Source organism: Ahaetulla prasina, chromosome 3 (assembly GCF_028640845.1).
Source record: "Ahaetulla prasina isolate Xishuangbanna chromosome 3, ASM2864084v1, whole genome shotgun sequence".
Lineage (NCBI taxonomy): Eukaryota > Metazoa > Chordata > Lepidosauria > Squamata > Colubridae > Ahaetulla > Ahaetulla prasina.
Window position 1 is genome coordinate 161,533,087 of NC_080541.1, and position 27,624 is coordinate 161,560,710.

General features: G+C 35.9%; 1 protein-coding gene across 1 annotated transcript in view; it reads right to left on the minus strand.

Moving 5' to 3' along the window:
• Window positions 1-12,746: 12,746 nt before the first annotated feature.
• Window positions 12,747-27,624, minus strand: part of SGIP1 (SH3GL interacting endocytic adaptor 1) — an 86,715-nt gene continuing 71,837 nt past the window's right edge. Inside the window, exons 18-24 of the mRNA XM_058176666.1 lie at window positions 18,382-18,493; window positions 17,107-17,262; window positions 16,446-16,578; window positions 16,092-16,294; window positions 15,041-15,105; window positions 13,905-14,069; window positions 12,747-12,842 (exon numbers count right to left, since the gene is read on the minus strand). Coding sequence (XP_058032649.1) covers window positions 12,820-12,842; window positions 13,905-14,069; window positions 15,041-15,105; window positions 16,092-16,294; window positions 16,446-16,578; window positions 17,107-17,262; window positions 18,382-18,493 — 857 coding nt within the window. The 3' untranslated portion in view covers window positions 12,747-12,819. The remainder of the gene's footprint in view (window positions 12,843-13,904; window positions 14,070-15,040; window positions 15,106-16,091; window positions 16,295-16,445; window positions 16,579-17,106; window positions 17,263-18,381; window positions 18,494-27,624) is intronic.

Genomic DNA, 27,624 nt, shown 5'->3' on the forward strand with positions numbered 1-27,624 from the left:
TTCAGGATAATTGATATCAAAGGCCTGGAGCTTGGCTATTAGGGTACCAATAGAGAAGAATGGCAAAAGAGATGATCCAGCTGACTTTTGTTCAATACATGTTAACTCATAATGGCAAAATGTATGCTAAACATCTGCAGGATAAATTATCTGATTGGCTAGAACAGGGGTAGTCAATCTTTTTATACCTACCACCCACTTTTGTATCTCTGTTAGTAGTAAAATTTTCTAACCGCCCACCAGTTCCACAGTAATGGTGATTTATAAAGTGTATCGTTGTCTGCGCATGCCTCTCGCACATCGTGGATTGGGTTTGGGGGGGGGCGCCAGCTACCAGCTCTGCTTGTCTGTTACAGCTGGGGGGAGATGCGCGAGCTATTCTGGGACGAGGCTCTTTGCGTTCGTACTATAGCGCCATTTAGTTTCACTTATGTAACATGAACTAAACTTATGCGCGGATGATACAAATAGTATATTTTCAGAAATTTAAATTGTCACGGGGAATTTTATGAAAACCTAATGAAAATGTTTTTAAAGAATGCTATGATTTTTTTTAAAAAAGTCAATTAAATTAAAAAAAAGGAAAGTGCTTCAGTATCAGACAAAACCCCTACTGCCCACCATGAAAGCTGGAATACCCACTAGTGGGCAGTAGGGACCAGGTTGACTACCACTGGGCTAGAATAGGAAGATGTTCATTAACTGTTTGGGTAGAATAGTTCGGGAAGAGTATTAACATGTCATCTCTAGTCCTTCTCTGGTCTAACAAAGAGAAAGACTAGAGGTTGATATGATAACAGTCTTCCAATATTGAAGTGGCTGCCACACAAAGAAGAGGGGGGTCTACTCTTCTCCAAAGCACCTGAAGGCAGGGCTAGAAGTAACGGATGGAAATTTATCAAGGAGAGGACCAGTTTAGAACTAAGAATTTTTATGACAGTAAGAAGAGTCAGTGGAATGGCTTGGCGTCAGAAGTTGTGAGTGCTTCAACAATGGAGGTTTTAAAGAAGAGACTGGAAAGTCATTTGTCTGAAATGGAATAAGATCTCCTGCTTGAGCAGGGGGTTGGACTAGAAGACCTCCAAGATCCCTTTCAGCTCAGTAATACTGTTATTCTGTCATAAATGAACAGGTTGAGTTTAGAGCAGGTTGAACAATGTTAAACCGTGCTATGGTTCTGCAACACTTTGTAGAAAAGTATACACACAAATCTGGACAATCTCTTTATGCAGCATTTATTGACTTTAGATCAGCTTTTGATATAGTATCACAGCTCTAAATTGTGGTGTGTATTTAAATACACTGCAGTGCTTCTGCTGCTCGTAATAATTCATGAGAATACAAGATTGAAGATCAGGTGTAATAACCCAGGACACGTCACCACAGAAATACTGGTAAGGAGGGGAGTTAGACAGGGATGTGTATTGGGTCAGTTTTATATAATTATTATATAAACTCATTAGTTCTATACTTTTCATTCTTCCAAATTAGCTCATAGACCTATTAATTTGTTATGTAATTCTGTCATTGACTTCCATTGGCCTTAAAAGAGCCTCAGCATGACTTATACCAGGAGCGTCCAACATTGGACCTTTGGACTTCGACTCCCAGAATTCCCCAGCCAGCTTGGCTGGGGAATTGTGGGAGTTAAAGTCCACAAGTCTTAAAGTTGCCAAGGTTGGACATCCCTGAATTATATATTATCCTGTTGAAAGGAAAATAAGACATTATTCCAAGATTAAGATTGTCACTTTCTCCAAATATCTAAAACAGAGAAGCTGGAACATAGGTGGCCAGTCCATTGAGCAGGTTAAGATTTTTAAATATTTGGGGACAGTTTTACAAACTTCCAGAAGCAGAAATGCTCACAAGGGTTTTTTATCTTGTACTGCACTGAAATCTGCTTTAGCAATTCAAACTTATTATTTTGCCACAGTTTATCCCTGCTGCAATTAAGTTGCTGGTAGCTAAAGTCCAAGGTCTATCAAAATCATACAAAGCATGATTACCTTAAAAAGAGTTAAACAAAATTTTTGAGAAGCATCTTTTAGGTTACCTGCTTCACCCCAAATGCAGTACTTCAATGGGAAGCAATAAACTTGAATCTAATGTCTGGATAAATATATTTTTCTAATGGATAAAACAATATCGCAATCCTGGTTGCCTGGCCCTATCTAATACTGGTCTAATATCGGCAGACAACTTCAAATCATCTTGGGAAACAGCTATCAAAAAAAATTTAAAAAGTCATTAGGGCTTTTCCAATGACGCTATCTTAATTTTAGGGCCAGATAGTTTTAAGGCAAAGGATTTTACACCTAGAGGATTGCTGCTTTTTCTCATGTTATTTATTATTTATTAAATAAATTGATATAGCTGCCCAACAGTGACTCCGGGTGGCATACAACATTAAAATTTATTTTACAACATATTTGTAAATAATCACATTTTAGCTCCTATACCAGCTTAATATTTATATCATAACACAGTCCCAAATTCAGAAGAGTTTTATTTTTAGCTTGATTTAATGTTCTCCCCACAGGTGTATTGGAAGGGAAATATAGGAAAATCCTTCATGAAACTTGACACTTCCCCTATGACATGGATGCTATAGAAACCACAGCCCAGGATTGTTTTTTTTTTTTTGTACTGTCAGTTTTGCAGGGACATTTGCCATCAACCTATCGGTAATTATCTCTTTCTGATCTAAATGTCATTCTTTTATTGTTAAGAATTACATCTTAGATACATTTTGTGGTCATCATTGAGACTGATTTTGGGGTAGGAAATGAACTAAAAAGAACATAATTAAAATGGGGTGCACATGAAGACAACTTAAAAGACCTAGAGTGGAATACAAAACAATATATCCTGGTGAAAATTTTACCACCCAAGGGATTTCCACTCCCCCCCTCAATATATGCCACTGGATCTGCCTTTATCACAGCTCGATGAAAACTAGTATTAGGACACTGAAAATAGCAAATATTCTGATTGCTTTCCAGCCTTTTGAGATCTTTTTTCTCTACTTCCCTGTCTTTGTGTCGGTGGACTGTACATTCCTACATGTATCTTTCACACTTTGGTGTGTTTTTTTTTTCATTAGAAAAACTGGCTGCCCACTAGACCATGGCTACCCTGCTAGGCTTTCCCATTTATTTAGCTAATTGTATTGGGCTCCTGAAATATGTATGATTTCCTGAAGACAAAAGTGAAAGAAAAGATTGTTGGGTTTACATTATCTTGGTAATCTCACAGAGCGTAAACATTGTTATCCACTTCCTTTCCCTGTATGTAAGGATTGAAGCAGGAACCCACTGAAACCAGTGGGGTTGCAAATAAATATACCAGTTAATCAAATTTATTAGAAAAGCAGTTATGCTTGGAATGTTCAGTAATAAATGGAAATGAGGCCACAAAACAACATGCTGTCTAGATAACATAAAAGCCAATAACAGCCAGATTATTTAAAAAACCTGAAAAAGTCAGACAAGTTCATTCAAAATCAGAAAATGTGAAAAGAGTTGGTCCAGGCAATTGCTGAAAATTGGACATGATTGAAAGGATAACATCATTAGCATCATCATCCCAGCTCATGTGATGCTTTCATAGATGGTAGTGTCTTACATTGGCTGATCTCAGACATGGAGTAAAATCAGAATTAGATGGAGACCATTTGGAAATTCCAGGGCCATTGGCCAAATTGGAGGGGTGAAAAATCATCCTGGAAAAATGGAATGTATCTACTTATTGAGGTATTCGTACCTTCACCATAGCAAAAATCTCCTTTGATTCTACACCACAATAGAATCACCTGTCTCTAACACTGCTGAATTGATGCTGTTAGAATCAGGATCTATGAGTGCTTCCCGTTTCAGAAGGAGGAGGCAGCCTCAGACCTGACATGAATTTGCTCTCCTGAAATGATTCTGCCTCAAATAAAAAGCATGTTTATTTGCCAGTGCTTTTGAAGAGTTCAATGAGAGAAGAGTAATACCAGCATCAAAGCTGCCTCTTTTTAATACTCCTTGGAGCATCATTTGTTTCAGACTTCCTTCAAAAACTAATTCTACATTAGTTATTATTAGTGTTGCTAATGTTAAGAGAGTATTAAACAAATAGAGCTATTAATTAAAAGTAGTGTGAACTGGAAGAAGCAAAACAAAAAGCCAAAGCAAAACGTTATTTTTAGATTTCTCATTTATTTTCAAAGGGAAAAGAAAGTCACATTTAAATTACAGCTTAATTGTTATTTAATGTTCTCCTTGTGTATAGAATTTCATAAAGTTTGTTCTGAAATGGGGACCCCATTTGTATAATATGTATGATAAATAATTGCATATTTTGGGTTTTTGTGAAATGGATGTTTAAGGGAAATTATGAAGAAAATCCATTTATAAAAATCATTATTTACAAAAAAATAGACATTTGTTTTCTAATCTAAAAGGAAAAGAAACATTGAAAATATGTGGTTTTATGATTATCTTCAACAAGTCAATACAACACATTCATATCACCAGTGGTTTGATTCAGAGCTTTGCTGCAGGAACTCTGATGCCACAATTTTTTTCTACAATTTACATTTTTTGGGGGGATACGATCATGTTGGCGGCAATGTTTCATCATAAACTAAGCAGTAAACAGCCAACTAGACTACAAGGATAGTGTATTTCATTTCACACAAAATCTGAGATGTCCAGACTTAAACTTTAATGTTTAAAAATATACATGTGTATTTTGTGTCCACAAATATCTATAAACAGTTTGTACACAGGTTTTTAAAATATAAAATGATACAGTATGATATCTGATAAAACACCATGGAATCTATTTCAGGACTCAAATACTGTATCTTTTAGAAGTAAAACCCAGGATCTGCAAATGCTAAACTGCATGCCAGTAAATAATGTTTTTTTTTTTAAATATAAGGTGTACAACAGTTCAACATGACTGAAATTTAATATTTAGTTTTTCTGAGCCTTTAATCCAAAATACATGCATGCCTACAGTTTATCAGCCATTAAAACATAACTTCAGAAAATTAGTATCTTCTAATGCACTAGTATGACTAGTGTGTTAAGGTGTCCAACTGAGATGCATTTTTTAGACTCACAGATTGAAGGTAACAGTTCTCATATGCAAGTTCATCTGAAACACAGTTACACACTTTTTAAGATGTTAATAAATGTGTAAGGCAGATTTTAGACTTCCACAGATTGCTTGGTCTGCACTGAAATGCTGCTCACAAAACCATCAACAACCAACTTTAATCATTGCCAGTGTGATATTGGACCGGGGAAATCTAAGTTCTAGACCCCTTTCGGCTACAAGAATCCATTAGTTGATTTCAGACTGGTCACAATGATGAAAGTGGCTCTGGGTATAAGGTCTATATCTTTGGGCTTGTATTGCAGTGCTCCTTGTGTTATTCTGATGCCCATTCCTTGCTTTGCTCCTCTCATTTAGATGCTGATATTTAAGATTGTTACAAGGAAAAATGGGATGAATGATGTCATGTGTGACATCCTGATCTGAATGAAAGATGGGATATAAATCTCATAAATAAACACCCTAACATTTGAAATTTAAAAGGTATTACCTCCAGCTTTAGAAAATCCTTTTTATCACTTAAAAAAGAGAAATTGTTCTGAGTGATTTGCATTTCTAATAACTTTATGGGACAAATTTTTAATCATTTAAGATGATTAGCATCACTGGAATTAGCTCTTGCATCAACTGCCAGGAGCAGATTTGTACATTTGGAAGCAAAAATGGTTGCATTGTTTGAGCCAACCATTGAACAGTTTGATTTTGAAGTAATCAAACATGTTGGCTATCATGATAAAGTACCATGGTGAATTTTTAAATTAGGAATTTAGAATGGGGAAAATTATGAAAATATGAAATTATAATTATTATGAAAATATAATTATGAAAATTATAAAAATATGCATTCCTCAGCTAATGCATTTATTTTGTCATATCTAGGAAATGTCTTCTGCCCAGATCAATTAGATAGTACAAAGTTCATACTGATAAATAAAATAATGAGCAGTTTCTTCATAAACTAGACGTGATGGTTGACATAATGATAAAAAGTAGTTCACCTAAGTCTCGGATGGAACACAGGCAGAAGAATTACGCCCACATATAACACATACACACACCCTCAACAGTAGGTACATTTTATTTCATATGTTACAGAGTAGATATTTCCTTCCTCTGGAACTACCTTGACACAGGATCAGGATATCCCTTCTCTTACCCTTCAGATGCATTGGAGTATAACTCTCCAGACTCAGAGCTAACATTAGCGATGGCTGCTGTACCTAGGAATCATAATAGAAAATCACACACGGAGAGTACCAGACTTGCAAGATTTTCAAGCTATTGAGAGAGTGCATATCCAAGAACAAAATTGAGCATATTCGACTCACCAGGACCAAGAAGTAAACTATTATTTTGTGAACCCCCATAATGTAAAGGAACAACTGAAATGCACATATCTTTCTATACAAAGGTATAGCAATGGTCAATAGCAACACCACTTAGACTTATATACCACTTCATAATGCCCTCTCTCAGTGGTTTACAGAGTCAGCATATTTCCCCCAACAATCTTTGTCCTCATTTCACCGACCTCACAAGGATGGAAAGCTGAGTCAACTTTGAACCAGTGGGAATCGAACTGCTGGCAGTCATCATAATTAGCCTGCAGTACTGCATTCTAACCACTGAGCCACCACAGCTCTTGAATGATGCTTGAAACTATTTTAATATACACATTAAAGCATAGTACAGGTAGTCCTCAACTAATGACGAATCACCTAATGACCACACTTGGAGGGCTCTGTATCTGGGCTGTATCGGACTATTTATAGTCATTTGCAGTGTCCTGCAGACATGCAATGGTGTTTTGCAATAATTTTGTGAAAAACCAGCAGTTGCTTCCAGTTTTCACCAAAACTGGCCCCATGCAAACCATGGTTCACTTAATGACCATGGCATTCGCTTAATGACCATTGCAAAAAAAGGTAGAAAAAAATCAGGTCTGTCACATGACCAATCCACTTTATAATCATTACAATTTACAAGTAAATCAGCCAGGCTCCGTTACAGTTGTAATTTCAGAACTACCTGTTAAGCGGTCTCTCTCCCTCCCTCCCTCTCTCCCTCTCCCCCTCCATCTCTCCACACATATACATATATATGTATATGTATATGTATATGTATATGTATATGTATATGTATATGTATATGTATATGTATATGTATATACTATATGTATACACACACACACACACTGTACATACATATATGCACCCACATACTTTACAGCATAATTTCAAATTAGTATAGTATGCTTATTGGAGAATTGAACAATTGAAAAATTAAAATATATACTATCTGAAATATGTAGAGTGCTGTGTAGATGATAAAAGCAGTTCTTTTATGGCATCCTGAACAAAAAATTGGCTGAATTACTTCTTAAAATAAAACCAATCTTTCAAACAGAGAGGCACATCATAAATATCAGCCTCCCAAGTAGATCAGACAGGAAATGTGACATGATGAGTTAATTCTATTTTATAGTAAGGGTACATTATCAGAATCTTGCAAGTCTGAAAGTAAAAATCTCCTGCCGTCTATTTCTACCTTCTGATAACTTAGGAAAGATCTTTTCCATTTCCCTTTCTCTGCCCACTTACTCAGTGGTGGATTACTTCCCTTTTACTCTGACTGCTCCCAGAGCAGCATCTCCCCACACACACCCCGCCCCACATTTTCTAAGGCCATTCTCACATTCCAATAAATCAAAAAAAAAATTAGAAGAAAATGTGGAAGCATGAAGTAGGAAGCAAGCTAGTGGAGAATATAGGTAGTCCTTGTCTTACAACCATTCATTTAGTGACTGTTCGAGGTTACAACGGCACTGAAAAAAGTGACTTATGACTGTTTTTCACATTTACAACCATTCCAAGCTTCCCCAGAGTCACATGCTCAAAATTTGAGCACTTGGCAATCAGCATGTATCTGAAATTGTTGCAGTGTCCTCTATAGTCCAGGGGTCTCAAAGCTGGCTGGGGGATTCTAGGAGTTGAAGTCCACCAGGCTTAAAGTTGCCAAGGTTGGAGACCCCTGGACTAGTCATGTGATCATCATTTGTGACCATCCCGTCCAGCTTCTGCCAAGCAAAGTCAATAGAGGAAGCCGGATTCACTTATCAACCATGTGATTCACTAAACTATCGCAGTGATTCACTTAACAACCATGCAAGAAAGATTGTAAAATCAGGCACAATTCACTTAATAACCACCTGAACTTAGCAAAAGAAATTCTGGTCCCAATTGAGGTCCAGGACTACGTATAATATTTAGGGCAGGGGTGTCAAATGGGGGGCCCGTGGGCCGGATGCGTCACGTGCAGGCCACGCCCACCCTGGCTCCACAAAGGCAAAAAACGTCACAATACGTCACGTGATGTAATCGAGTTTGACACCCGTGGGTTAGGGTGTTGAATTCGGAACACAAAGATCCAGGTTCTAGTCCTTCCCTAGGCACCAAAGCTAACTGGGGTGATCATTGGGCCAGTCATTCCCTCTCAGGCCTAATCAGTATCCAGCTCTGCAACGAGCTAGGTGAAAAAGAACACCCCTTGTGCTATCACGATCAATACGAAGCAGTCTCAGTGGAAAACCAACAGACGCTGCAACTAAATAAGAACAACAAAAAGGAGGAAGAACAAAAAATCTTTTATATTCTAATTGCTGTCTTAAATTCATAATAAAAATATAAGTCCACCAAACCTAGATGGCTACCTAAGCAGTATAAATGATATTCATTTTCTATATGGGCTTAAAACCAATTTTACTTTTTCCTGAATTTATTGAAGTCTTTGAAATTAGCATAGTAATTTATGATGGCTTGGCTTTTAGAAGAAACAAAATATCTATTTTTTTATAGAAATATTTTTTAAAAATAATAATTTCTTCTATATAGAGCAATCTTGAGCCTGATCCTATGGATATTTGCAGACAGTCCCATCACAGATCTGCTATGAGATTTTCTTATGAATAAGTGTGCCTCAGAATAGGGCTCTGCTTAGAGCTATAATGATGACACGATCCATTTCACAGGCCTTGCCCACCAATATAGGCAATTGCTTCCCATCGTAGCTTGCTTAAAAGGCATGCTAAATATTTCATTTTCTTTTCTTTTATGAAGCAGGGTTTCTGGAATATGCTTTTTATAAAGATGACTCATCCAGCTGCAGCACAGAATTCAGAATTCTGTATGCTTACCCTGTTGGTTAATGTTCTTACTTTCAGCTAAGATATTTCTTCATTTTGTTTCAAGCTATGAAATATCAAGTTGCACACAAAAATGTAATTATAACCTGATTTGGGTTAAAATGCTTTATAAAGTCCTCCCTAGTTTTATAGATCTCAGTAAGACTTTATCTTAGAATCCTGTAATAATGGCTAGAATGAGGAGTTTCAGGAGTAAAATGGTCCCATTTATTCCCTAGCTTTGCTCACATAAAACTAGGAGAAGGATGTTTGTAAGGAACAAGCGTATCACTAAGCAAGAGCAATACTTATGTTTTTGTCCATTGTTATATTGTTATTAAGGAACAATAATTTATAACAACCTTTTAACCTGTGTCTTTTTCTCTGCGTAATAATTTATTTCCCAGATTTTAAAGACTGATACATTACAATAGCCACTTTCAGGATGACCTGTCAGTAGAGCCACAAACCATGCTGGTTAGGAATTCTGTGGAATGGACCTCTGAACGGCTCCAACTTGAGGAAAGCTAAGCTAAGTTAAATTCTACTTGAAAGTTTATTTTTGGTAAATAAGCTCAGAAACAATCTACAAGCATAGTTTTAAAAAAGACCTGTCTTACATTACATTATTCATATTTTTAATAATCCTAATTAATAATTTTAATTGTACTAAGGAAACAGGAATCATCAACAACAAAAAGCCTATAGTTATTTGAGATTAAACAGGTATATAAATCAAGCTTCAATAAGTTTTTTTTTGCTATTAAATCTGGTAAAAAATTAGAATTATGTAATTGGCTAAAGATTCAATAACTATTTTTCTTTTTTCAGGAGTAAATCAAAACTTTCTAAAGAAATGCCAGTAAATGTATCTCTGGTGGCTAAATTGCTAAAATGATGAGGGTTTTTTTTTTTTTTTGCGGATGCTATTATTTTAGATGCAATGTAAGGCCTATATTCTGATTCACTGCAAAAAATATATATATCTATAAGTCCTGTTGTTTCTAACACCTTTCTTGGAATCCATATAATCTTTCTGAACAAATCTTTAGATTACAGACATAGCAAATTATTTTAATTTAAACTGAATTTTCATTTCATATTTATCAATGAAGAGTTTAAAGATTTTCAGTCACCTTTATTATCTTTAATTTTATATTTCTGAAAAATGAAGGGGGTTCTCCACACTTGAAAAACTACTTAGAAGTAAATTATTTCCTTTTCATAAAATTAATTTTTTAGTTCAAATAAGAATATATGAAATTTCTGTTGGCACTAATTAGGAAAAGCACAGATATCTGAAATGGCCAATAGTGACCCAATTACTTGGTTACTGGTATGCATTGTAAAACAAAAGCGAAACAATTCCGGAGTAGAAAAATTGTCTATTATTAAGGAAGCCAAAATGTGCTTTGTCAAGCTTTTGTGATACTGAGTAACAAATCCTAGCAATAGGCCAATTTTACTTTCAGAGGAAAGAGCAAACATGGTAAGAATTATAAAAATGCAAAGTATAAACACAAAGATAACTTTTCCATTTCAAACCATGCACTGCTCTAGCAAAAATGAATCTTTATCGTATTTATCAGTGAGATTGAGAAGCCAGTGAAGCTTAAGTGGGGGGCATATTTTTTGGATTGTATATTATATTTTCCATAAAATTAGCTCTATAGTTTTCAAATACAAGACTCATACCAAAAGGAACTAACAAAACAAGATATTTGATGTATGTGGAATTTCAATTTCTATCACTGCAAGATATATATTTTTCATACTGGATGATAAACAAATATATTCATGTCCAGATAGAGCCTTTAATTTTGTCTGCTTGTTTTAATGCAGACATAGCTGCTTGTCAAGCACAGCTATTTTCACATGCAAGTGAGACAGTTGGATGCCAACCTAGTTAGACCACAGTTTATAAAAATACTAGTCGTAAGCACAGAAAATGGCAGAACAGATACTCTGCACCTCTTTACAATGACTTTTCATACAGTATTCCTTACTCCTACTGCATTCAGCTGCAATTTAAACAGATAGATGTGCAGCATTTATACACACCTAGTATGTTAGCAATGGAGAATCAGATCTTTTGCTTTTTCAGACCCTAAGAAATGTAACACTGACTAGCAAATTGAAACCTGTTTGAAGTAGAGTATCCTGGTGTTTAACAAATGGAAACAAAAAATCAGCAATTATTTTGTCACCTTTTCTCTGCTGTTCAAATGGCTTCTTTCTTTCCTTTTTTTTTTTTTTTTGCTTTCAAATACAGATCGACCAGGCTACAAATCTTGATATGTATGGATGATATCTAATGTGTGTGTGCACAAGACACACACACACACTCAGACATGCTTCTTAACTTATACATAAGTTAAAATCTAGCTGAAGAACACAATGTTGGTCAGAGCCAGTTTTTGGCATGCAAATTGTCCTGTAAAAATAAACAAGCACATCCATGAAACCAGAGGCTTGCTCAGATAAAAAATAAAACCATCACGACAGGATTTCTCTTCATCGCTGATTATTTGTTAGTCAGCTTCCCCTTGCATCAGGTGTAGTGAAAATAGTGGGAAGTGCGCCTTGCTGCCTTTTCTGTGCTGTCCTTCCTTTTTCTATGCCAGGCTTCCTAAACCGGTGCTCGCATGCCAGCTGATGTCCAGCACATCTGCAAGGTACCAGGATGAAGAAGGCCGCATAGAGCTTGCATAGCAGAAATATTTCTAAACCATTGTGCTCTTCCTTTACCTTCATGTTCACTCATGTTAGACTAACAAAAAGAAACAGCTATCTCAGTACAAGCTTCATCTCAGCCACAGATTCTAACAGTTATCCAAAACTTTCTCCCCCTCCCCACCCTGTTTTAAACTTACTTCAGACATAATGGGAATGTTTAAAGCTGAAAAACTACATTTGTACCATAGTCACCTCAACATATACTCTGAGATGTTCTGAAGTTAAACCAATTAAGTACTTAAAGTCATATCTGTTTATTTATGTGACTATATTTGTATGACATAGGCTATCCACTGAAAAAAAATAATCAATGAATTTGCAGGTGAACTAATTTTGACATTCTTTTTGAGGCACTCCTTTTCTCACAGCTGATAGTGTTGTGTTCAAATTGTATACATTGACAAAATGCATCTGCCTCTGAAAGCTTGTCTCATTCAGCATTACTACTATTAAATTTATATATATCACAGTTTAAATTACACCCATTTCTTGAACGATAAAATGCTAAAACTCAAGTGTCTAACTGCCAAAATACAGCCTTACTAGAATGAGTACAATTTACAAATACAATAATTACAATTTAAAACATGAACAATATTACATCTAGAAGTAAATACTGTAGGACTGATCAACATGGCATTTTCTGAGAGAGAAATGTTGAATTGCTGATGCTTTCAACAGAAATGTCCTGAATACAGGATTCAGTTAAGTTTCCCCTCAACAGCATATAAAAACCATCCAACCACTGCAGTCCTCAGCTATATGGAGTTTCAACATACTTGCATATACTTCGGTTAGTTATCTGCCAGGTATTTTCCTGTAAAAATGATTAAAGGCATGTAAAAAGGAAAGTTAATGACATTTCTAAGGCCTAGATTTATTTTTATAAACACACCATTGTCAACTAAATATATTATCAGTTAAATCAAAGTGAGATCTAAATAGGTGATGAGACCATTATGAAACATGAACTTCATTGTTCAGTTTTGGGTGCAAGAGGAAGAAGTATAGATTTATTTATTTACTCATATACAGTTTGGAGGTTACGCAACTCCAGATATTTCTGGACATCTTACACTTCAAAAAAAGAAAAAAGCAAAAATTAGAAAAGCAGATCATATATATCCACTATGAGGCAGGGTGCGGGGTACACATCAAGCAAAAAAGACTTAATGCAATAATATAAGGTAAATTTTTCATACTAATAAATGTCTTAAATAAAAATGGTCAGGATGTGACATAAGTCCACATTTCTCCACATGGTATCCTTCCTATGTGCTTAAGTTGACAAAGTTCTAGTTCACATACAACTGGAACTACAGTGGAGAACATTGGCCTGCTTCCTGATTCAGCAAATTATATAAAATTAATATATTAAATTACTGAATATGGTTGAAAAATAATCAACCAATCATCTGATAATACCTTTATTCTTTAATTGTCTCCTTCATCTGCTTAACATATTGAGAAGAAGTGCATGAGAAGACAAATGGGAAAATAAACAAGAAAGAAAAGTTGCATTCTTTGCCTGCAAATGTGCAGTTCAGTGTTCGATTGACTTGTTTTCATGGTTGAATTATGAACTAAAATATGTGGCTGTCATTGTTCATGAAATCCTGAGTTGGTAGATTTGACTAGGCACCTTCTAACACCTTGACGACTAGATGCAAATGACACTGAGACCATACTTATCACATCTAATAACCCAATTCTTCTTCTTGTTGATATACAGTTCCGTTATTGGTTATTATTATTGTTGGTCTAAAACATGTTTAGACTGAATTTGGCATTTTTCCTATTGAATCTTTCCCAACAATCAGATGGGCTTATAATTATCATTAATGTTACCTTAGGAAAACAGCATTTAGCTTTTCCTTACCTGCTGCAAATCTCTTTTTTATAAGTGAAAAACGATACCCAGCTCCAACAAGTTCAATATCACAGCTGGACAGAGTGCTCCCTTCGCTGGTGAACTGCACAACCAGGGGTGAAGGTTTACTTGGTCCCTCAGATAATTGGAATCGTGCAAGCAAGGAACCCACCCCTTCAGACATAAAATTCATTAAGGTACGTTAATATAGAAAACAATGCAGTCTTGTGCCTAGACTATAGAAGGCCCATTAGTAAAATACTGGTGTAACATTAGATTTGGATTGCATCCTAGTCTTTTCACATGACAAAAATATGCCCTCGGATAACTGAAGTTTGAAACCATCTTGTAAACTTTTTTTTAAGGCATGAGTAACTTAAAGTATTCAAACTTTAAATCAGTTTATTGCAAATTATTCTTTAAGCCATTTGAGCCACTACTTGAGGATTTAAACTACTCTAAATTGCAAAATGGCAAGGTATTCAATTAACTCAAGGGTCTCCAAATTTAGCAGCTTTAAGACTTGTGGACTTCAATCCCAGAATTTCACAGTCAGCATGCAAGTTTGGAAACCCTTGAATTAACCTACGGTATCTTTGGAATTCACAATTTATCTCAGATACACTGGATGAATCTAAAAGTCTTGTATTAGTATAACTATTACAACATGTAAATTTTACAAAGAAGTTACGATTGTGGTAAACTAAGCTACGTTTGAAAACTTTGGAACAGGCTAAAGTGTCTGGTATCATGGAATCAGTCCATAGTTCAAAAATATTAACTATATCTCCTGTTAGTAATAAAAAGTTTATTTTTTATATCTATTTAGGCACTCAGACAATATTGGTTTGTTCAGGTAGAGTTCTGTTTTGCTTTAATATTCACAAAAAAGATAATTGTTCAACATATGAATATATTTTTGAATTATATAACAACATCGTTTGTATTGTTTGTTATTGATTGTATTGTATATATCATATGTATTGTATTGTATATATCATATGTTTTCTATGCTTTCTATTTCTATTTCGAGTTGCATATCTTAACTACTAGACTAACTGGACATTGAAAAGATATGAGTGATTGGTCAAAGAATGATGAAAGGGATAGAAAGTTTTACCAGGAATATAAACTTATATGATTACCTCCATTTTCAGATTTTTGAGAAATATCAGGAATTCTCCACAATATCCTTTGTTGTTCAGTATTCCTAAAAATATGAAAAAAAAATTGCTCAAGATAGAAAACATTGAAGAACACTTCCAGCAAAATGGTACTCCATTGTACAATATACTAAATTTTGTTTATATTATAGCTTTGGTTATGTTTTGCTTAATAAGGGGATAGAGTAGGGCTATGAAAAACATTTTGAATGTGAGATATGTATTTATTTGTTAAATTTATTTGCCGTCTATCTCACCATGAGGGTACTGTAGGCAGATTTTTCAAGCTTAAAACTGTTCTAGTCTGGAAGTGTTCTTTACTCAAAATGGCCGTTTCAGACTCAAAATAGAATTGTTTTTATTTTAAAATACTGAACTTCCAAAGTACTTATTTAAAACTTAAAGCATTTTGAATTTGAAAAAAATCTCATCACTGTCACTACTAGCTATAAACTTTTAAAGCAAGGATCAATTTTACAAATTATGGAGAATCTTAAAAGAGCTTTTGTTTGTAGGTGTTATATTTTTTTATATTTACTGAACTCAAAATTAAAATTGACGCATTCACTGCCTTTCTCATGATTGTTTAATGGGACTTTGTAAATATTTATATTATGTTTCAACATTATTTTTTATTTTTAACTTTTAGCCAAATTGAATTAGATTTTTAGTGATATATGGTCTTAATTGTTGTGTTACTGTTTTATTTTGGCTGTACACCGCCCTGAGTCTTCGGAGAAGGGCGGTATAAAAATATAAATAATAAATAAATAAATAAATAAGCACAAAAATAAACCCCCAAAAGGAACAGAGATGGCTTCTTCTGAACACCATTCCCACTTTTTCATCATACTTGAAATGCTAAATACTTATTCAGACAAAATTATGCCAAAGTTTTAATCAACATATGGTTCTTCATGGCTATAGCTTGCCAAGACTATTTCAGGCTCTCCAAAGGTTTTGCTCAATTTCAGTTACCAAGAAAATGCATTGATGGATTAAGAAAGAGGCAAGGGACACCTCCGGTTCATACCAAATGGCAGGTGGAAGCACAGCTTGTAGTTTTGTCACTCCACCATCGATAGGAACAAGGAATTGCACATTGTTTAAAGCTACTGGTGTTGTCATTGCCTCTGTATTATACTTGTAGTCAATGCGTAGATCTGTGCTTGTGGGTTCACACCGCCAGTTCACTGCAAGATTCAGGGGAGTAGATTGAATACCCTGTGTTGATACCTTGTAAGACAGAAAGAACATTTAGTATCTGTATGAGCCATCAGACGCAGAGAGGAAAAGAGTGTGAGAGAAATGTTTCATAATGAACCCCTGAAGGGTTTATGATTAAACTATGATTAGAGACTCTGCAAGATCAGAAAGGAGCTCATACCTGGTATTTAAGCATATCCACATTATAGTATGTTGCTTGTGGTTTCTGTTCAGACACTTTCTTCAAGTGAGTCATCAAATTTGGCATGTTTACCCAGAACTCCTTTGTGTTGGCATCAGCATGAGTGCTGTCGCTGCATTAATTTAAAACAGGAAGAACTCATGCCATTTTCATCAATACAAAATATTTGTCAGTTTTGTATTAAAATTATAATTAATTCCAACTGCAGAATTTCTCTTTAGGCTAGGGCAGGGGTCTGCAAACGTGGCTCTTTTAAGACTTGTGGACTTCAACTCCCAGAGTTGAAGTCCACAAGTCTTAAAAGAGCCACGTTTGCAGACCCCTGGGCTAGCGGAAATAAACAACACAATGTGTGATCTAGTGGTGTAAAGAAGACCGATGGACCTATGTCACAGGTTCTTGGGGTAACAGATTGTTTTCTTCTGAGTACTGAAATAAAACTAGATTTAACTTAACCCAAGTATTACACTAGAGCCAGTTTGATTTGGGAGCCTTTTCAAAGAACAGGGGGAAAAAAGGCTTCAGTGCAATTTAAAAATTAATTAATAAATCAACAACATAAGCCATAAACATGTCTTATGCAAAACTTGCAAAAATTACTGTTTCCTGTAAAAAAAAAACTTATTACAATGATATTTACCAGCAAAGAAGTTGAGGATTTGGCAAAACATGTTCCAATCTGTTGTAATTTGTAACACGAAATGTTAGAACAGCTGGAGCGGGGTTATTGGCAAAATGTCTAGTAATTCCCGCAGGAAATGACAGCACCATTTCTCCGGTAATCTTTACTATACATCTTCAGAATCAAAAGAATGGCAGGCAGAAAAAAAGAGCACACAAATTATGCATAACTAGCAAGTTTTGAATCAAAACATATGTATGTATAGTTCTGATTTCTTATTTTCAGCATATTCTACTCTCACTTCAGACATCCGTATAGAATTAATCTATAATACACTCATTTGGAAACATGAAAAATGGTGTTCAGAAATTTGTGCTATTGTTAAAAGGAATGCAAGTTCTTCAAATGTGTCAGAATTACAGAGTTATATCCACAATTTTCATCTTTTAAAAAAATGACTACAAAAGGTAGTCAAAATGTTTTAGAAAGCAGTTTTAGAAAGGGAGATCAGTGGCAAGGAAAAACGTATGAGGCTACGCTCTTCGATTTATTATGTTCCTCTGAATTACTTGAATATCTACCTTAGCATGAACAGAACTGATGTGTGTCCTAAAGATGAAAGGTTATAACATATGGCCTGAAGTAGCCTTAGGATGTATTTGTGCTGGTTTTAGTGATTCTGAAAATGTGGTACAAAATTAAGAAAACTATCTCTGGGTTGAATCTGGGTTGCTTAGAGTAGAATTTCACTAAGTGGGGGCAGAAGACAGAAAGAGAAATATGGCACTTGCTCTCCCCTTCTATTTCCAGCTCCTATGCATTGGAAATTTGCTCCTTGTTTCCCAGAGACTGATAGCATTGGGGGATGAGGAGTAAGAGGAAATCTCTAATATAGTTCATTATCTCCTTCCACTAATGAGAAAGTACATTAGATTCTAATTTGTAATCCCTGGATATTAAGGGATATTTGAAGAATTAAGTGGCATCTGGACATTAAGCGGTATGTTAAGAACTCTGATACAATGGGTTGCATTAGGAAGAATATAATTTAGTCTTGGAAACTATAATTTAAAGGACTGTCATTTAAAAAAAACAAACACATCATGTCCCATTGCCATTCCACATTCCACCACCACTCCGCCCCCACTTATGTCTGATGAAGGTAAACATTTTCTCTAGATTTGTTGCTATATTGTGAACAAATGCTACTCCAGAGGAAATGGGTGGTATAAATCCAATCCTGAATTGCCAACTAAATGGGAAGAGGAAGGGAAGAAAAGGCACAACACTTACTTGTTGGGATCGGCTCCTTTGAAGTAAGCATTCACAGTTTCAGTGAAAGCTGCAGCTACAGGGAGGGTGTCTTGTGCACCCATTGTTAAGGGGCTGGGTCCTCTGGAAGAGCCTGCAACCAATGAAACCCAGACAGTCTTTTTCTCACTAAATCTTTTTTTTTTTTACTTCTTTCAAAAGATAGAGGTGGAGAAAAGAAAAGATAGAGGTGGAGTTAAAAGTACCGGTAGTCCTTGATTTACAACCACACTAAGGACCCGAAAGTTTATTGTTAAGCGGTGGAATCATTAAGTGAGGCATCACATGACTACAATTTGTGGTTTTTCCCTGTTGGCTTTTTCACAGACTTTACTTGTCAGAAGCCAGCTGGGAAGATCTTAAATGTGACTATAGGATGCTGGGACTTTCATAAATACGCAACAGTTCCTATGTGCCTGAATTACAATCACATTACTGTGGGAATGCTGTGACAAGTGCAAAGGCTGATGGTAAGTCACACCATTTTTTTTTAAGCATGGTTGCAACTTTGAACAGTCACTAAATGAATGGTCGTTTGTCAAGGACTACCTCTAAAAGCAAACTTGTTTTTTTCTTAATCACAAAAGCAGTTTATACATTTATACATTTCTTTAAACAGCTAAGCCAATATAATTCAGACAATATCAAAACAAAAGGAATGTTTGAAACATTTTAATTGAAACACAGTTTTTTTGCATGGTTGTACAGTAGAACATGACCATTTGGGCCAATCATTTGAGGATTTATATAATGGCAGTCTAGTGGCAGTTGAATTTAAGATCATAATAATCTATGGATAATAGTGAGTACTCAAATGTTGCTTCAACTCCTGTTTCAACTTACTTTCAACTGTTTCAACTCCTTACCCTCAAAACCCTCCTAACCTCCTACTAGACACAAGAACAGCTTTTTCCTGAAGGCCATCACTCTGCTAAACAAATAATTCCCTCAACACTGTCAAACTATTTACTAAATCTGCACTACTATTAATCTTCTCATCGTTCCCATCACCCACCTCCTTCCATTTATGACTGTATGACTGTAACTTTGTTGCTGATAATCCTTATGATTTATATTGACAATCATTTGTGTTGTAAATGTTGTACCTTGATGAAGGTATCTTTTCTTTTATGTACACTGAGAGCATATGCACCAAGACAAATTCCTTGTGTGTCCAATCACACTTGGCCCATAAAAAATTCTATTCTATTCTATTCTTAAAGGACATTGTATATGAAGGAAAAAAGGGGAAGTCAACAGCAGAAATGTGTGCTGGTTGCTCAATATGATTAGCCAAAGAAAACTTGGTGTTTAACAGATCTGATTATGATGTTCATAAACATGGGAGAATGGCTGGAGAATGACAGCCTTGGCTGGAAAGAATCACACTAAGAAACATAATCTGTTTTGCCATTCCTTCCTCCTCTCCCAGATGAGAATTTCATTAATTAATCGTCTCTTTTTTAATACTTAAGCAATAGCATGGTCCCTCTGGTAGTGTGCATATATTTTAATTTTTAAAGAATACACTGGGATAAGTGTCAAACTTAGAAATCAAGTCAGGAAGAAAAGGTACAGTTTATTTTCAGAGCCTATTATGGATCTTGAATCCTTGCATATGATCAGCAAAAAGCTATTCTATGATTTAAACTAAAACTAGAGGATGATGATGATTTCTCTAGAATGTGTTCAATTAAACTGTCATGACAGTGAAATAGACTTGAATAGATTAGCGAGTTGTGAGCAGATGTTTTCTATGCAGGAGGACACCATATTTAATAGTTCAGAAAGCTTCAAGATTCAACCCAGTAAAAGATAGTAATATATAGTAAAGCATTTACTATAGCAAACCCTAGCCATTTACTTCTCTAGGTACATTGTTATACAGCTTTGTAGTGCTTCTATCCATCCCTCATTAGGAAATTCTGCTTTCTGAGTTCTAGGTTCGCCCCAAATAGGTAATTTTTTGCATCTGGAGTAAAAACTCTATTCCACACCTTCTCACTGACTGTCCTTGGGGATTATGCATGCACTGATGTAAATTAAAGACTTTAGTAAAGTTACTAAATGTACAGAAAATGAAAAGTGAATATCAAAATGGTGTAAAAAAAAAAGGTCCTGAACAGAATTCTGGAAAAGAAAAGCATTATATGGTGAACTTCTGCAAAAGATCATGGGGAAAGTGGATAAAGAGAAAATCTGGCAATGGCTTATAATTGGAATATTAAAAAAAAGAAATCAAAGGATCCACCTTGGCTGTGCAAGAGCAAGCTATTAGAACTAATGCAATCAAGGCCAGAACTGAAAAATTAATTGATTAAAAATGCAGATTGTGCAAAGAAGTAAAAGAAACAGTAGATTGTATACTCCGCTCATGCAAGATGGCACAAACTGATTATAATCAATGACATAATACAGTTGCCAAAACTGATTCATTGGAATCTGTAAAAAAATTATCATATACAAGTTATAAAAAAATTGGTGGGAACATTAAGTTGAAAAAAAAGTTGACAATGAGCAGGTGAAAATATTATGGGATTTTCAAGTACAGACTGATAAAGTCTTAGCTCATAATACATCAGACATAACTGTGGTTGAAAGAAAAAAGTCTGGATAAATCGATGTGGCAATACCAGAGGATAGTAGAATAGAAGACAAAGAATTGAAGAAGAAAACAAAGTAACAAGGTCTGAAAATTGAAACTGAAAGATTATGACATAAAGTAGTGATCCCAGTTTTATTGGCATACTGGTTGCCAAACAAAAAAATCTTGGGCAATACTTTGAAGAAGAAAAAATCCAGCTGTCAATTGCAAAATGCCACAATACTTGGATTCACCTATATACTATACCGATTCATTATGAAATCCTAGATTCTTGTGAAGAACTTGATGTGTATGCAGACCAACAGAACTGGCAGCTCCGACTTCACATTGTTGTGAACAGATAATAATAATACTGTACTGATTTTTATTTTTGTCATGCAAGTGAATGGAACAACTGTGCAACAACAGGGATTAAGCCTAAAGTAAAAAAAATCTGTGATGTAGAATTTGACCACGTCCCATTACAACTATGGGCCATCCACTGCTTCTTGAGTACAGGAACAGATATCATCCTCTACCAACTCTCAGCCCATCACAAATATATTTTATTTATTTATTTTGTCAATCGTATATAAGACAACAGGTAAAAGTATAAACATAATTTGGAAACATGAACCGAGTAAGTAAAAAGGAATATGCCCTGCCTATGTTTTGAAGCTTTGCTGAATAATCTTAAGCATTTCCAAGCGACAGATCATTTCACATTTCATTTCATTCCAATCTAACATACCTCCAGCACTATTTGACTACAGCATCTTGCATGCTCCACCACCCTCAGCACCAAGTTTCTGCCTGTATGATTATTTCATCTTTCCACTTTCCTCCTGTTCTTCTTTCAGTTGACTCATTGATGGGTCATAAAGGAAATGACATCCAATAAAGTCTTCTGGCTACCATGGGATTCCCATTTTTGCAAAATAGCTTTGTTCTATTCTTACATTTTCAGATTACCATAATTTGCATAGGCTGGTTGAACCATACCCTTATTTCTTTCTCCTTCTGTGTTTATTGTACTGCAAAGGCTCCCTCCTCCACACACCTCTTTTTAAAAGTCTTTCACTGGGATATAACAGGGTGGGGAGAAAAAATACAATCAGGGTAGCTTATTTCAATAAAGTGCTAATGTAGAACATTTGTCTATGACAGAGATGGCTAACCTTTTCCGGACCGAGTGCCCGAACCCCCAAAATTCAATGCGTGCATGCCCCCCTGTGCATGCGCATGTGCCACATATGTGCCCTGATCCCCATGCATGCATGTGCCCCCTGCACGCCCCCCACCCTACCATGCATGCGCACATGGGCCCCCTGCCTCTGCCACACACCCCACGCATGCACAGCAGAGACCCAAAGACCAGCTGGCTGATGGGCGGCGCACATGGTGGGGCAACAGCTTGCATGCCCACAAGAGGGTGCTGCATGCCACCTCTGGCACTCGTGCCATAGGTTCGCCATCCGGGGTCTATGACATGATGGACATAATCAATCAAGTACAATTCTAGTTTTCTTGGGGAGTTGATTTTTGGGTCCGATCCACCCCAAAAGGCTGACACTTGTTCCCATTACTTATTTATTGTAGCATCAAGGTAAAAATGGGCAGGGGGAGGGGAGAATAGGCCTGTGTTAATGTTAATGGAGAGAACGCAGAACAACTGTGCTTACAAGCATCTGGGAAAGCACAGGAATAGAATGGGGATCAGTCAAAAAGTAGCAAAGGAAAAGATATGGATGGGTGAACCAACCCACAAAGGGCCAGACAATGAGCTTGATCTGCCCAAATGCAGAAGCCAAGAAAGAGGGGAACAACCAGTCAAGTTCTATGGTAGCTCTAGATTGGTCCATTGGTAGCACTAACCTGACCCCATTGACAATCCTCTGCCATACAGAGAGGAATTTGTAAAGCTGGCTTCAGAAATGCCCAGCAGCTGTGAAGGAGGCAAGCAGCTTAGACCAGCAGCCCTCAACCTTTTGGGCACCAGGCAGCATCCAAAACCACGAGAGGGCGTGGTTTTGCATGCTGTCTGCATTCCGCAGATGGAGTTTCACTTGTTTGCACAGACCAATTGCTGGCATTTGGAAACCCCTGGCTTAGACTCGAGTTTTGCCTAGTTCATGAAGAACAACAGAAGATAGAAGTTGGAATGTTATAAATTGATAAACCTTTACACTTTTTCATTTAATTTCCTACAGATAGTCTTTACAGTTTTGAATAAATTCGTTTATGAATATATAGTCTTCTACATTCAGGTTTCTGAGGGTTTTTTTAAAAATTCTATTTTTGACTTTAATAATAAGAAACATTAAGAACTTGTAGTAAGTTGTTAGTTTAGCATTCTTTGGGTGTTGTTGATTGTATTCCTATATATTTCCTGTATTTTTAATTACTTTCATTATTGTCCAAATATAGCAATACATCTGAAACAATTCAAGTCTGTTCTAAGTTTTTTTTCTTGATGCTTACGAGGCAAAAATTCTAAATAACATGTATTTGTTCACCTGAAAACCAGCATTGTGCCAATGTGTCAACATTTGGATGTAAATACCCTGTTGAATAAGCTATTTGCAAATAGAATCAGGCTTTTCCCCCCAGAAGATAAAAATATTCTGAAAATACATTTCTGGGCAGAAATCATAAATAACAGCTTATGAATACATCTATTATGTAAGTCAATTTCTAGTCTGTCTCACTCTTCATACCCAGATGCACAGATATGTCAAAAGAGAAAAGCTTCATTTTCCAGAATAAATGCACTGGAGAATTGCCATTCACTTCAGTGCATTTCTTTTTCAGGATAAATATTACTGTCTACTTAATTAGCACAAATGCACAAGTATTTTATTATGTACTATACTGCAGAGATCTCTTCAGTTAGCTTGGTATAGTGGTTAAGGCACTACAGAGATCAGGGGGGCATGATTTCTAGTCCTGCCTTGGTTATGAAGGCAACTGCTGACTTGGAGCCAGTCACTGTCTTTTAGCCTGAAGAAGAAAGCAATGACAAACCACTTCCATAAAGGTTGTGGAGAAAACTGCAGGGGCTTGTTCAGTAAATTGCTAGGAATCAAGGGTGATTTGAAGGCACACAAAAAAGAGATTCGTTCCTGCAGAGTCACTCACCAAGACCAGGGTGTATCTTTTTAGATATAGATTGGGGTATTGATGGCTATTAATCATTGGCTGTTGTTTCTTTGTGATGCCAAGCCCCTGCCTCCTAAGTACTTGATAAGGTAAAGGTAAAGGTTCCCCTCGCACATACATGCTAGTCGTTGCCGACTCTAGGGGGCGGTGCTCATCTCCGTTTCAAAGCCGAAGAGCCAGCACTGTCCGAAGACATCTCTGTGATCATGTGGCCAGCATGACTCAATGCCAAAGGCGCACAGAACGCTGTTACCTTCCCACCATAGGTGGTCCCTATTTTTTTCTACTTGCATTTTTACGTGCTTTCGAAATTGCTAGGTTGGCAGAAGCTGGGACAAGTAACGGGAGCTCACCCCATTACACGGCAGCACTAGGGATTCAAACCGCCGAGCTGCCGACCTTTCGATCGACAAGCTCAACGTCCTAGCCCCTGAGCCACCACGTCCCTAAGTACTTGATAACCTGGGGTAAATCAGCACTTCTGCTAAGCAACACCCAACAATCACCATATAAATACCACACAGAATAGCCCAATGCACACTTTGCTAGAGAGAAGCTCTCTGAAGATGGGGTTCAGGCCAAAAGCCAGAAGACAAAACCTCTGGTCCAGGTGACTGACCCAGATTGGATCCTGCAACAATATCCTGGGGCACATATATATTTGCCTTCATTTGTGAGATTTGTTCCTGATTCTCCCAAATAGCTATGAAGCATTGCTCTTGAGATAATTTAATAGGTAGACAAATATTCTCTTCTATTGTCCCAAGTGTTGCTGCTATCTTGTGATCTCTAATAAGTTTCTGTTTTTCCAATCGGTTCCCAATCTAGGTAGTCTATTATCAGCGGCTGGTTATACCACTGCTACTATTGCCTTTTGAAGAATGGGACACTGTGGGATTGGAGTGTTAAGAGGAAAATGGCAGTTTAATGCATAGGCAGAAGAAATTGTTGTTTGCAGAGACCTGGAAAGTGACTGCTGTTTCCCCCCCAAAAAAAAACATTGTCCTGGAGACACCTTTAATTTATTCATTTGTCAAATTGATATCCTATTTTTTTCTTTCAGGAACTCATTTTTTTCTAAACAATAACAACCTTCTGAAGGAGAGGAGATAAAAGACAGTGAAAGGCCCAAAGGAAGCTTCCAGGGAAGAGGGTGGATTTTAATCTGAGTTTCCTATGCGCCAGGACAGTTATAATTTATCTGGATCAGTGGATACAATCCATGTACTATATTTAATGTTGCAGATGTAATGCAAAGGTATATATACATGGGCCTGCATTAATAAATTTAATAAATAAGTGAGTGTCATTAAAATAACTTGTGTAATGTTGGTTGATCTGTTTGACTTTTGGTATGCATTCTGGGTGTGCTCTTTCAGAGGGCATTTAAAACTGCAAAGTTTGTGCTAACATCTGTTTTTCAACTTTTGCTGACTCACCTCTAGTTAGTGGATTTGCTTCTTTTCTTGTTCACTATCAGGCCATATCTACAATTTCTATTTATTAATGCAGTTAATATAGTTACATTTACTATTTATTAATAGCAATAGCAATAGCACGTAAGGCTTATATACCGCTTCACAGCCCCCTCTAAGAGGTTTACAGAGTCAGCATATTGCTCCCAATAATCTGGGACCTCATTATTAACACTAAAAGTGTTAATGCTAATACTATTAAATATTAGTATTTAAATTTTTCTATTTATTAATACAAATAATTATTAAAAGGAATTTTGCATTGGGGCACTGAGTAAAAAAATACTTTTAATAATTCTTTGAAAACGGGGCGGAGTGGGGGGGAGCCACAGCATAGTCTAACATTTTATTTCTGTTTGTTTTTTTCAGGGAGACATTTGCTCCTGTTAAGCTTTTGAAACATCTAGGTAAATTGTAACTGAAAATATGTTTGTTTAATAAATTACCTTTCGTTGTTTGTGTGTCATTATACTTGCCTATGTATTGTGTTGGGGATTAATTTAAGAAATCAAAACATTCTCTCTGTTGAGAAAGTGAAGGGGTTTTCCTGATAACTGATTCAGCCAATTCTACCCTTTAATAGATTTTTAAGATGTTTTGAAACAATTTTAAAAAATTAACTAATTGACATTATTATTATTTTGCAATTTTGACATTGTGCACTAGTGAATATGAATGGTTCCTTATATATTCTGGCAGTTCTGGAGAAGGTAGTCTATTCAGAGGTGGGTTTCAGCAGGTTCTGACCATTTCTGGAGAACTGGTAGCAGAAATTTTGAGTAGTTAGGAGAACCAGTAGTAAAAATTCTGACTGGCCCTGCTCCCATCTATTCTCTGCCTCCCAGGTTCCAGCTGATTGGGAGGAAATGGGGATTTTGCAGTAACGTTCCCCTGCCATGCCCACCAAGCCACGCCCACCAAGCCATGTCATGCCCACTAAGCCATGGCCGCAGAACCGGTAGTAAAAAGTTTTGAAACCCACCGAGTCTATTGCTTTCGTTCATTGAAATATGGGTCTATATTGTACTGAATTCAACAAAAGATCAAAACAGCATATGCTGATATTTAATCTACAGGTGTGACTCCTATTTATTTGGGACAATAGAGTCAAGATTAATAATGGATTAGTGTCCAGAAAGGTGGTGCAAAAGAAGAGGTTCTTTTTCTTGCATCCAAAAACAAATATTTGTAATTAATTTTCAATTCACCCTGTATAAAACAATTTTGAAAATAATAATTCTGACAGAATTTTTTACTTTCTTTCTTTTTCCAAAATTCTCTTGTCCTTTGATAATTATAGAATATAATACAATCTGAACAAATCATCTCATATCTAAGAAAAGAATAGAAGATATGTATTTTGTCTTTTTTTCTTTCATCTAACTTCCCAAAACTCAAACAAAGTAATTATTTTGGTTGAAATACATACTGTATGTTAGAACCCTTGAAGTTCTGGATCACTTATTTAAATTTTAGATCCAGATTTCAGTTTTATCTCCCTCTCAGATTCTGTTCTATTAGAAGTGCATCTACTGTATACATTCGCAAGTAAGTTGATAATTTTAGATGCCAAAATATACCCCAGAAATAAAATAAGAGCTAGAATTATTTGGTGCTTCTCTTGTCTGACCAATATGTGATACATTATTAAACCCATTGTTATTATGTGATTGACTTTCTTGCGTTTTTCTTTTGCAAACCACAAACAATTGGTATTGAAAATTTCAGGGCAGTGGAAAATAGAACTAAAACGGTTGAATAATGGCTCATAACTTTGCTTCAATGTTAAATACAACAAATGCTTATATATCAAATGTTATTTAGTTCTTATTTGAAATAACTTCTGAATTTACATGCTTCTATTAATAATGGCTCATAACTTTGCTTCAAAATTAAATACAACAAATTCTTATATATCAAATGTTATTTAGTTCCTATTTGAAATAACTTCTGAATTTACATGCTTCTATTCTCTACTCAGTGACATGCTATAAATATATTTGTAAT